Genomic DNA, 13,555 nt, shown 5'->3' with positions numbered 1-13,555 from the left:
AACTTGCCCAAAGTCATTTAAGTAGCAAATGTCAAAGTTGGATTTTTTTACTTCAGCCTTAAGTTCAAATGTCTTCAAACTGTCACACAAACTCCACTCACTGAATCATATATTTAAATTACATATGACTTGCCCTGCTCTGATAACAGCCAACAAAAATAACACAATTGTAAGGAGAAAAAAAATTTTTATATTCGTTTCAGGTTTTGTGTAAGGTCCCAGGATTTTTAAAATTAAATTCAGGACATGTCTGTCTAGTGTAAGCTTCAGTTTCTCAATACATGTTAAGTGGTGATAACAATCAATAAAAATTGTTCCAACACAATTTCAAAATTTGTGGTTCCTGCTAGATGTTGAATCAATACTAATTAGGTTAGCATTCAGAAAAACAAACACTGGCCAATAGTTCTTTAGGTATATATCAAATGTTTTATATTTAATTTCGGTTTATTTAAATTTATTTGGTGAATGTAAATTCATTTGATAATATATTTGGGGTGATTTCAGTGTTCACAACCTGAATTTCTATTTTAGACCTCACTAGATTTGTTCTCCCATGTTCTTCAAGGCAATATTGAGCACAGAAAATAGACGCTGGGAATGTATCTTTACTCCATTGGTGCAAAATAAGCAGAGGAACTAGGTGTCAAAGACGATATCATAAAAATCAAAGTCAGTGTACAGTAAGTCAGTACATTATGTTCTTATTTATTGTTTATTTGATTTCCATAACACATTTATAAAATTTATCAAACTGGAAAGCCTTTTATAAAACACAAAATCTTACTGGATTATTTGATTTATTTTGAGGTTAAAAAAAGGAAAGAATCTACTTTATTTCTACTGATAAACCTTGATGATATTTCAGTCCATTACCTTATCTATTTAAACTGAAGGTGAGAAAACTTCTAACATTATGTAAGATTTTTAAATATGACTGAACAATTAAATGAGCTTTATCACTTAGAATTTTATGTCTGCTTAGTCCATGATCATTTTGGAAATATTTAGCAGACTGTCATCATATGTGTCATTAATATCTAAGAATTCAATTTATGGATGAGCCTATCTTCTTTTTTATTTATTTTTAAATTAAATTTACTGGGGTGACAATGGTTAGCAAAATTACATAGATTTCAAGTGTACAATTCTCTAATACATCATCTATATATTGCATTGTGTGCTCACCACCCAGAGTCAGTTCTTCTTGCATCACCATATACACAGGGTGCCAAAAAAATGTATACACATTTTAAGAAAGGAGAAAACTGTATTAAAATTGTAATACTCAATATATACCAATAACAAAAGATGAATACAAGTCATGTTTATACATTTTTTTGGCATTCCTGGTATTTGATAAGTCTACAAAATGACACCAAATGAAGTTACTAGGTGAGCATATCTCCCATAATTCCACTGATCTTATCGTTGTTGAGCCTTTATAAATACTCTAAAAGTAAAAATTTTCTTTCTTTTCTTAAGTTCCTTTTACACGAGCTAAAATGTAATATTGTTTATTAAAGGAATAAATAAGACAATTATATTCCCTCCAAGCTTACCTTGAACTGGTCCATTATGCATGATTTCTCTCATTATTTCAGTTTCCTAGAAGGAAAAAATATCAATGGCATCATTATTGTTAGCAGAGCATACTAAACCCATTGTCTGGTGTATAATATTAGCTGTTGTACAATCAGTTTAGGAGTCATACAACCCACTGTGCTTTGACCACTTGTCATTAATCACGCTTTGAAATACTCACATGTGAAATGCCACACTGATGAAGTTCCTAAGATAAACCATTTGTTTCACTGACTTTATCCCTCAATAATTTTTGTAATGGAAAGAAAATATGATAACTTTTTATGGTCACACATGCACAAATAATTAAGTTAAAACCATGTTTAATCAGTGGAGATTAGTGCCATCTCCATTCTTTTGATCACAGGAGCAATTCCGAATACTTGCTTTGTGAAATTGTTCAGTGTAGATTTAGCATACAAATATTTCTATGTTACCACCCAATGTATAATGCAGCCCTTACTAAAGAGCCGGGTTATTCATTCATCTATGCACATGTATCACAGAGTACATATCACCGGAAACCAGGATAGAAACAAATATTGACCCTGCTCCTATCCCCGATGTATTTAAATTTGGGGGTAATAAACAGACAGTAACACAAATAATTGCACTATAAAATGGTAAGTTCTATTATAGAGACAAGCACGAAGTGCCATAGATGCAAACGGAAAAAGGAAATTGACCCTACCCAGGAGTCAAGAAAACTTCACAGGGAAGATGAAGGCTTGACCTGGGCCTTGAGACATATGTGGGATTTTGCCAGATGTAAACAGGTAGGATAACCATTTGGGTAAGAGGAACCGTCACTTAGCTAAGTAGAGAAGCATGCCAGAGCATGGTATATCTAGGAAGCAGACAGTAGTCCTTATAGCAGCAGCATTATGAGTGGGTGGAGAGGGAGATGCTGGCAAGACATGAATCTGTAAAAGCAGTAGGTCAGAACCAAATCAGGAAAGCCTGTATGTCATGGTAAAAATGCTGGATTGTATGCTGCAGGTAATCGGAAGCTTCTGAAGGTTGAGATACTCTGAAAGTGAGAAGGTCTGCATAATACTGATATCATGAAGCAAAATTTGCCCATGCTTTTAAATGACAGACTGGAAAGCACGGGAGTCTTTTTATCCATCACAGCTATGTCTGCTTCAATTATTTGGGGGAGTAAGGCAAAGGATTGATAAAATGAGCTACTACCACAAAAAGCCAATGGGAAAGGGTTTGACTTAGCTTTTATTTGTCAAGTATATTAATTAATTAATTAAAAATATAATTTTAAAACTCTGTTTCCATGGACATTTCAAAATTTAAACCAGTCATTTATACTGCTAATAGACAAAAATTAGAAATCATATCCAAACTGAAAGTTTTTAATGGACAGTTTAAGAATATAAAAAAAATTGTATCTGAAAACATAGCATTATCTTAGAATCTAATGATTTAAATACTTTTTAAATAATCTTAATTACAGCAGAGCTATATATTTTTGAGAAAATTAATCATTTTTAATTCTTGCCATTTAGACTTACATTGGAAGAGACTCTGTATGGAGGAGAACATTGGTAGATCCTATTAGATTTCTCGATGTTGTTAGGACATGGCTTTGTGGCATGCCGTTTTCCCCGCCCATCAGACCTGCTTGCCATGGCACAGCCATTATTGGTAATATTTTGATCCTTGAAAAGTGGATAGCATGCGTGGGATACCAGTCTATGAGGAATAAGCAAAGAAGTAAAAGTAATATTTAGGAAAATATCATGATATACTATTTATATGTAATTTTACTGTATTAAGCATTCACAAATTATTCTGTCCACATATATGCATCATTTTGAAAGTGTTGACTGATTGTAACATAAAAGTCCAATGACTCCTCCTTGCCCCCCTTATATTTCTTCATTATAATTTTTAAAATCTCACTTCAGTCCACTTTAATAAGTAATTTTATCTATAGTATAGAATTTCCTGAAGATGGTAAGTGAGTCAATAAAATCTGTGGTAATATTAATAGGGGAAGTACTTCTTCATTCTGTGTCTGTAATTATAATGTAGAAAAGCCAAATTTAATGTGAAAAATACAATTAATTTTATTATACTTAGATGGGGTATCCTGATAAATTATGTTACTTTTAGAATTAAGGTGGTTTTTTTTTTACATTTTTGTTATTAAAGATACCTCCTCATAAGACTTCAACTATTATGTGTCTACAGGATACTTTGGAGAAATAGTATATACTAATATAACATTTAAAGTAAATAAAGTAGAAAGGTATACAAAAGATGAAAACAATTTTAATCTCTAATTTTGAAACTGAATATAGAAAAGTACAAATCATTCAGCTCAAAATCAACACAATTCATTGAATACAGAAGCAGATTGTAAGGAAAATAAAACAATGGAATGAGTTTATAGATATATAATGTTGAACTTCCCATAGAAGTGTATAATAGGATTAGTTCAAGAAAATTCAATAGTGTTCAACAGAGTAAGAAAATCTGAGCAAGGAGTGTAATGAAAGCAAAGTCATAAAAAACACTAAACACTTCAAAAAGTCATGCATTAAATGTATTATTTTGGATAATAAGTGCTATGGATTCAATTATGTCACCCCAAATTCACTTGTTGAAACCCTAATCTCCAGTGCAATAGTATTTGGAGACAGGGCCTTTAAGAGATAATTAACTTTAAAGGAGGTTATCAGGGTGGGGTTCACAATGGGATTAGTGTCCTTGTAAGAAGAGGAAGAGACACTAGAGTACTTTCTCTGTCCTATGAGCACACAGGGAGAAGGCAAACCAGGAAGAGGGCTCTGAAAACTGAATGTTCCAACACTTTGATCTTGGGCTTCTCAGCTTCCACAACTGTGAGAAATAAATGCTTGTTGTGTGTAAGCCGCCCAGCCTATGGTGTTTTGTTATGTTAAAGTGAGCAAATTAATAAATGAGATTTAGTTAGGTCTCAATGATAACTTATATATTTAAGCTCCTAAAAGACTTTGATTTTTATTACAGTACAAAACCGAAGCCAACCAAGCACTACTACACCGGGAAGTTATCAGCCAAGTTGTCCATCCTAAGATGGACAACTTATTAGGCAAAACATGTGAAAAAAAATTTTTAAAGAAATTTATTTCCACCTATCAATATCTGATACATATTCTTTCATAGCATCTCACTCTTCTATAGCATTCAGTGGATGAGGAAATAACAGGTGAGCAGAACATATGTACTCGTATACTACTAGTTATCAGCTGCAGTATCCTTAGCTGAATAACGTAGCTTGTCAGTAGATTAGCTCTCATCATAGTTATTAGAATGCTGTGAGGGTATCAGAGTACATGAAAGTAAGGAAATGCAACCTGCCTCTTCTCATCAAATGAAATGGGGACAATTAATGATATTGATGAATGAGGCAACTGTAAATTACTTTATTTTATTCATCTGATGCTTAGTCTAATTCTTACCGGATATTATCTATTCATCATCTATCTGAGTAACCAAAAGGTTCAACAGAGTTATCGGTAATATGAATTAATCAATTTGTTCCTAGGGGATCAGTAGAGCCATTTGGTTCAGAGCAACAAGAAGACGATGCTTATTTGAGTCTTTCTAATAATTTAGCTAGGAATATATGCATTCTTTAAAGAATTGTTTCCAATAGCTTATAATCTCAGTAGATATCAAATGTAATATACATTTAAATATAATACACATATTTATATAGATGTAGCATATGTTTTTTTAGGGATTTTTGGTAAACGTTTTGAAATATATACATTTTTCCTTATTCTAACCCCATGTCACACTCATAAGAAGCCTAGAAATATATGTTCGGCAGCTATTTACCCACGTTTTCTCAGGTACCACCAAGCCCTATCGATGCTTCCACTGTTACATCCATGACGGTTCTTGGCACAGCAAGAAATCAAATTCTGAGGGGATAGATTGGCTGTGTATCGACCCTTGGACTGAATTGCTATTCGGTCAGCTGCTACACCTGTTTCAAATAAAACATTAATTAACATTTCAAATGGCACATGGTATTTCTAATAATTTACATAGCCCTTTTTATTTGAACCCTAAACCAGTCTTCTGAACTTTATGTACTTTAAAATTAAGGCGAAATAATATTAATACATCTTGCCAAAAAATTCAACTGTGTCATAATTTTTGTCCAATTTTGGTATTGCTCCATGGTCTTATCAACTTCAAAGACTTTTCTAGTTTTTGTTTCTTTCATGTTCTATATACTCCTGAATTCTTTTTTATAATTTTTACTAAATTTATTGGGGTAACATTGGTTAGTAAAATTATATAGGTTTCAAGTGTACATTTCTATAATATGTCATTTATATATTGCATCGTGTGTTCACCACACAGTCAGTTCTCCTTCCATCACCATATATTTGACCCCCTTGCCCACTTTTACCTCCCCCACCTCCCCTTTTACTCTCTGGTGACCACTAAACTGCTGTCTGTGTCTATGATTTTGTTTGTTTGTTTGTCTTGCTCATTTGAATTCTTCATTAAGAAATCTGTCAAGTGAGACACCTTGAGGTCAAGGGCCATAGCTTAGATTTATATCTCCGGCACCTAGAACAGTGTCTTACACATAGTCGTGGATATATATCCACGTGGATATATATCCACGACTATGTGTAAGACACTTAATCATATATTAAGCTAAGGAAATTAGAAAAACCAATCATAGAAATATTAACTGAAAATTCATCTATGTTAATCTGATACATTGGAAACAATTAAATCCTTGGTTTGTTTTTTGCTGTTTTTTTTTGCTCTTTGTTTTTGTTGTTGTTGTTGTTGTTGTTGTCTTTCTATTTATTTTGATTTAAGAAAATGTTTAACAGTTAACTTCGAGGAGTGGATGATAACTTGTAATTTTGAACATCATTAAATACTTTTACTGTTTGAATATTTTTACAAAAATCAGGCATTAATTTTGAAATTAAAAAAAAATTTAATGAGAAAATATTTAAATAACAGCCATCATTTTGTGAGACTTCAGAACCTAAGGAGAGTCTGTTTGTTTGTTTTAATCAAACTTCAGCAGGAAATTCAGATGCCAGTAGAAACACATCAAATTCCTCAATATTTACTGTTCTAAATGTCAGTCAGACTCCAAGTATCTGTTTCAAATCCTGTTACTCATACCTAATGATTGTCTATTAAATACTCGGGTAGATGTTTAAATTATTTGTGTTTTGTTTTTAAACTGGTATCTAATTTAATTACCCAGGAAACTATTCTTATGCTAATGCAGACTGATATGAATCTACCATATAAAATATCTAAAAGCTACATACACACTTTTATGCTTATAATATACTTGAAAATAATAATCTTAATCTTATTTTAGTAGATATGGAATTCAGATATACATATGTACCTTTTATGAAGGAAGCTTCTATCTTCTCTTTAAATAATTCCCTACCATGGCTGTTAATTAATTCATCCTTTTCCCCAACACATATTTATTGACTATCTACTAGATGACAGCTGTTCTAAGCACTAGAAATTACAGTGATGAACAAGAAACAAGAGTGTCATAATTCTGCCTTCATAGAGTAATAGACTAGGGAAACTAATCAACCAGTAGCAAATAAGTATACGTGTTTTCATTTTAATCACACTACCATGATAAACTAATATGAGTAATGAGATCATAAAAAAATTGGGGTGGGTGCCATTTTGGTACAGATATTTTTCTATCGGATACCTGGGATAGTCCCATTCTTGATATTGAATCTCTTAATTCAAGGCAACAAAGTCATAACCTTTCTTATATCCATCCAATTTTCTCAGAAGTTGCAGTTTTTACTCATCAAAATTGCCTGTGTATTTGGAAGCCAGCAAAGTGCTAATTTAGAATTATTCTAAAATAATTCATTTTAAAATAATCACTTACTTATGTATTTCTGTATATCCATGGTTTTTATGTAACTACAGCATACGTACAATTCCATAGTACAATGCTGGCACATTTTAGATGCTCAATATGTGTTGAGTCTATAACTTCCTACTTCCTTCTCAATTCCCAACAATTATTGTGCTAGGATATATTTCACAGGAGCAAAAGACATTACATTACCACCTCTGGTATTCTCAAGAAAACTTTAGTACAAAGATTCAGAATCAAATATAAATTTCTGAACTGTTATTGGAACTATTCTTTGACTTAGAATATACTTTTACAATGTAAAGAAAACAGTATTCAAGGAGTCAGAAACCTGGCTTCCTGGATCATTTCTGAGACTTCATGGTTTTTGGCTTTGGTTAAGTCACTTTGCTTATTTGTGCCTCTTTTAAAAAACCAAAAACTTGAAAAAGGTGACCTCTAAGATTCCTTCCAACCCCATGAATCTGCAGATTTCAACAAAAGGATAAATATTTTAAATTCTAATGGTATACAATATGTTGCACTTATACAGACATTTCAGAATCACAGTGAAGGTTTAATCCAAATTCTCTAGAAATACTTAGAAAAGGTCAGAAGATTAAAGAATGACTCAATTCAGCAAATTGTTTTCCACTCTCTTTTTGAAAACTTTTATTTGGCTTTACCTCTGAGACGCACTCTATTATTTTCCCTGCTTATTTTACTCTATCTCCAAATGTGTTTTGTTGCATGTGTCACTCCAACCATTTCAAACATTTCAAACTCTTTTACCTCTTCAGCTTCTGATATATTGCTCAAATTTTATTTGGCTGAAAAAAATATATATATAGTATTCACTATGGCAAATCAAGCTGATGCTATTTAATTTTTTGAATGTTAAGTAAAGAAAAGAATAAATTAGTTTCTTTTAAATATCTAGAAAATTATGTCAGGACGTAGTAGTTAAAATAAGAAAAATGTCTTTCAAAGAAGCTAAAAGCTATAAAATGGAATAAATAAGATATTAAAACATACATATATACATTATTTTTAATATTTTTTAAAATAATCATTTATATACCATAAGATATTACTTTTAATATCTTATTTATTCCATTTTATAGCTTTTAGCTTCTGTGAAAGACATTTTTCTTATTTTTAACTACTACTTGCTGACAAAATTTTCTAGATATTTAAAAGAACCTAATTTATACTTTACTTAACATTCAAAAACATAAATAGCATCAGCTTGATTTGCTATAGTGAATACACAGGATACAAAACTGTGTCCTTTGAAACCACGAAAGTGTTGAAATAAATTACGTATGGGGACAAATCCAGGCTTAGTCCTGTGCTGCAGCCATCTGTGCGTCTGTGACCTAGGGACACTAAAACACACTGCCCCATCCGCCCAGCAAGTTACTCTTAGCATTTCAACACCAACATTTTTCCTAAGACATCTTCAGAAATACTGGTCTAATCTAAAGTTAAAACAAAATTCTTATGTATCACCGAGGAGGTCTAATATATTAACCACATAAACATAAAATGACAAATGATTTATCTGATTAAATCTCTCTCTACCCATCTGAAACTGCTCAAAGGGGTCCTGTGGATCCCTAAGGCAGTGAGGACAAACATCAGAAAGCCAGGGAGCATTTATACTGGCGGAGGAGGCAATAGCATAGAGGGAACAGAGGGAGCCACTACAGAGGTCACCTTGGCCATTGGCATCATTTCTAGAACAAACTAGATAACACTATTTAGACAAAGATAGCAGTATTTTTCTGTCCCAAGGAGTGCCACCCTGCAGAGCTGTCTCCTCTAAGAGCCTGTGTACTGATTTCTCAATGCTTTCAGTGCTTAGACTGTTCTTAAGTACTCTTTTGGAATTACCTTTAAAGCTTAGTGCATAGTTTTATGAAAATCTTTGATAGCAGCCAATCAACATCATGTTAGGTTCAATTTAATTGCTGGAATACAACCAACACTCCTCTGAGGATAATGTGGAGGCCAAATCTTAGCATTAATCTGAGTTTTAATGTATGGGACTTGTGAACTTATATGAAAGTAGCTATAAAAGAGGTATCATTACACTTTAGAACTAAAGCAACACTAATTTGGAAAGTACTCTTATTAAAAGACCAATTATATCACTTTAGCGTCAGAATCTATGTATTTGCTTTTATCTAAAATGAAACGAAACCCATTTAATCCAATATTATTTAGTTCTGAAGTCTCATTTTATATCAAATTAGTTTACTAATTTAATGTACTTTTGAAAATCTTTTGAAAAGAATATAAAAATTATATGGATGCATGTATATGCATATTAATATTAATATTAAACACAGTATTATGGATGAAAAAAGGAACCTTACACTCCTCTTATTATCTGACCTTAACTCTCAAAGGGAACACAAAATTTGGCAACTTTTATTTATTGTGCTTTTGATTTACTCTATTTAAAATTAGTCCCTACAAATAAAGACAAATTTTCAGAGTAAAATGGATTTTTACGTAACCTTCAGCTTGCTTTTTCTGGCCAGAATAAGATTTTACTTTAATTAATCAAATGTTAATATTTAAACATTCTAAATTTGAAAAACTTTTAATTATTGTCCCACAATCTAGAGTCAAAGAGAGAATTTATAAGGAAGTAATTAAAATGACTTTATTACTTGCAGTGGAAAATGCCCATGATGCAGCACAATTTTTTTGATCCAATGGGCCATGAGTCCATCCAGGCCATTTATAAGAAGCAACGAAAAACTCTGGAAGATCAGTTATTGCAGGTAAAGAAGCCTAAAGAAAAAGAGGCAGATGTGTCATATTTTCTCAAATGCATCCCAATAACCATCATAAGAAAATGCCATGCCCTTTTATAACGTTAATCAGTTTTTTTTTTTATTTTGTACATTCATGTTTTCTGAATAATATCCCTGCACAGCATTAGTTATAAAGATTTCTATTCCATATATGTTTAAAAATGACAATTCAATGTGAGGAATGATAACAGAGTTACAAAAATATAAGAATAATATATAGAATGCTTATTCTGTGTTACCATACAGTACAATGACTTTGGCCAATGTTTTTGTCGTCTTGAATCAGAATTTTGGTCATCCATGTGAGAGATCATGTGGTGTTATTTAAATTTGGTCTCATAAATAATATTTACTTTATATCCCCTCCTATATTAGAAAGTGTGTGTGATTCTATATGAAATTAATTTTGAAAGAATGCATCTGTAGCAACTATGCATTAGAACATCTGGAGCCTCAAGGAACACCAATTTTATACCCGTTATTGGGAAACAAAACTGGGACAAAGTTGGTTGATATTTATAAAATCTTCAAAGATTAAAAAGAACTTCAGGAAGTGTGTAATACCAAATATACAATACCATTACATCTTAAGATCCCAGGTAAGTCCTGACACAGTCAGTTTCAGGTGCTGTCTTTCCAAGAAGGCAAATTAAACATTATAGACCTTGCTCTGTTCACGTCTCTCACAGAAAATCTAAAACACAATGCCCTGGTTTTTTTCCCAAAACTATTCTAAAGAGTTATAACTTTCACTTCCATAAATAATCAGGACTCTAACCAAATAAGGATCTGTTTATTAATTTTTATCACTATGCATACTCACATATTCACACACACACACATCATTTTTAAGAGTGTTTTAAAGTTTTCAAAGTGTTTTAATACTCAGTATTTTCTTTTATTTTTTCAATAGCTCTATGTGATATAATCAGGGCAAATATTATTCACTCTATTTTGTGAATGAGGAATTGAACTCCTAAAACTTAAATGACATGCTAAGGCCTCTCAGTTAAATAAGAAATAATCCTGAAATTAAGATTTACAAACAGGTTTTACAAATCTTACCACTATGTTCTATCTATCATTTTCCCAATTTATCTGAAATACGTGGATACTTTGCAACAGAAGTAAAATGTCTATAAAACCTAAAAATTTACTTATTTAAAAGTTTTAAGATTGTGCATTGAACAAGTCAGGCTACCGATGCCATATCTTGCAAACAAAATTTCTTCTGACAAGTATATAATAGCTTTAAAGACTAAAGGAAAATGTAGAATTTACATGTCTGCTTGAAAAATATCCCTCCAAAATATTTATACATTTGAATTTTAATGAGAGACTTCAGTTTTGATTTAAAGAACTATTATCAACTGATAAGAAAGTTATTAAATCTTGATTTCCATTATGAACAACACTGCTATTTAGATGATGGAAGAAAAGTGCAGAAAACATCTAGTAGATTCATACAGAAATCCAGGTGCTCTTAGATTCTTGTGCCATTAGATTGACCATACTGAAAAAATTAATAGTTGGAACAGAATAAATTTACTGCTCTGAGTAGATAGTTTCAGAGATCTGAGACAGATATACAGTAGTCTCTCCTTAGCTGCAATTTTGCTTTCTGTGGTTTCAGTTACCCACAGTCAGCCATGATCCGAAAATATCAAATGGAAAATTCCAGAAATACACAATTCATAAATTTTAAATTGCGTGCTGTTCTTAGTAGCATGATACAATCTTCTTTCACCATTCCACTCCACTCCACCCAGAATGTGAATCATCCCTTTGTGCAGCATCTCCATGCTAAACACATTCACCACCCATTAGTTACTTAGTAGCCATTTTGGTTATCAGATCAGTTATCAGAGAGAGAGAGAAAGACCATATTAACATCACTTTTATTACAGCAGATTGTTATATAAATTGTTCTATTTTACTACTAGTTATTGTTGTTAATCTTTTACTGTACCTAATTTATAGGTTAAATTTTATCACAGGTATTTATGTATAGGAAAAACATAACATATATGAAGTCCAGTACTGTATGCGGTTTCAAGTGTCCATTCACGGTCTTAGAACGTATCCTCCACAGATGAGGGGGTATTACTGTACATATTTCTCATACATTACTCATACGTCCCAATTTTATTATTGGCTTATAAGTGTGCTTTTAAGCATTTATAATACTAAGTTGCCTCATGTAGTAAAAAAAAAAGTATCATTTGTTATTTATCACTTTATAATTGCAATTTAATAACATAACTAGGATATTTGCCTTCTTCTCTGTTGAAGCAATAAAAATATAACTATTACTTCTTCAAATATATTTCAGCAAGGTTGAGTTATTTAGAATTTGACATCCATATTCCAAAGCCTCCCAGAGAGTTTTGTATATAAGGGGTATTTAAAAAATATCTGATAATATTGAGGAGATATATATCTACCTGGTAGATTTCATCTCTTTAAAAAACAAGTTTTTCCTGTGTGGGCATATTAAGCTAAATTATAATATCATCATGCATTTGTTGCATTTATGACTTAGTATTCAAAAATAAAAATAAATATAGATGGCTAATCCTCAATAAGATAAGGCAATAGAGTAACAACAAGCAAAACAACATTTTCATTGAAAACATATTTACCAACCCAGATCAATTCATGAAGTTCACCTATTACATCTTTCAAGATTTTTCCCACTTATTTAATATTGCTTTCCTTAAAAACAACCCCATAGGTTTTGAGGCCCAATGGGCATACATTAGTTTGCAATTTTATTTACCTTATGATATCAGATAATCTGATATACTGATTGCAAACCAAATTATATACCCCACAATTATATAATTACTGTATTCCCTTGTGAAGTGTTTTTTAATAGCTTATAAATAAAGGTAAGCATCACAAAATAACAGCTTTTCGAATAGGTATAGAAGTCTGGCTTCAATGAATCATACTTCTTTTCCTTTTTTTTTGTGTGGGGGTGGGCAAAGTATAGTTTAATAAAGCAAAAGAATCAAGAGGATCAGCTGAGAGTGACAGAAATTCCAAAATAACAGTGGCTTAAAAAGTTAGAAATTTATATTTTAAAAAGATTTACACTATTACATATGGGCATTTTTAATTCTTTTAATTATAATGTTAAAAAAATTCATTCATAATTTAATTACATTTCCAAATTAACAGTAGTCAAATTTGAGGTTAAATTTGAATAGTCTCTCTACTTCAATATTTCTATTTAGAAATTAGAGAT

At 31.6% G+C, this 13,555-nt stretch overlaps 1 protein-coding gene across 4 annotated transcripts in view; it reads right to left on the bottom strand.

Moving 5' to 3' along the window:
* TINAG (tubulointerstitial nephritis antigen) overlaps window positions 1-13,555 on the bottom strand; it is an 81,397-nt gene that overhangs the window by 37,908 nt on the left and 29,934 nt on the right. For all 4 annotated transcript variants that reach the window (XR_004422642.1, XM_033102465.1, XM_033102464.1 and 1 more), the window contains 4 exons: window positions 10,159-10,282; window positions 5,428-5,578; window positions 3,111-3,291; window positions 1,563-1,608 (listed from right to left, as the gene is read on the bottom strand). Coding sequence is in view for 3 of the 4 variants with exons in the window: in XM_033102465.1 (XP_032958356.1) it covers window positions 1,563-1,608; window positions 3,111-3,291; window positions 5,428-5,578; window positions 10,159-10,282 (502 nt within the window). In the remaining variant the exon portion in view is untranslated. The remainder of the gene's footprint in view (window positions 1-1,562; window positions 1,609-3,110; window positions 3,292-5,427; window positions 5,579-10,158; window positions 10,283-13,555) is intronic.

This window comes from Rhinolophus ferrumequinum, chromosome 3 (genome assembly GCF_004115265.2).
Source record: "Rhinolophus ferrumequinum isolate MPI-CBG mRhiFer1 chromosome 3, mRhiFer1_v1.p, whole genome shotgun sequence".
Classification (NCBI taxonomy): domain Eukaryota; kingdom Metazoa; phylum Chordata; class Mammalia; order Chiroptera; family Rhinolophidae; genus Rhinolophus; species Rhinolophus ferrumequinum.
Note: the sequence above shows the minus strand (reverse complement) of the source record. Positions and strands in the feature narration are given on the sequence as shown.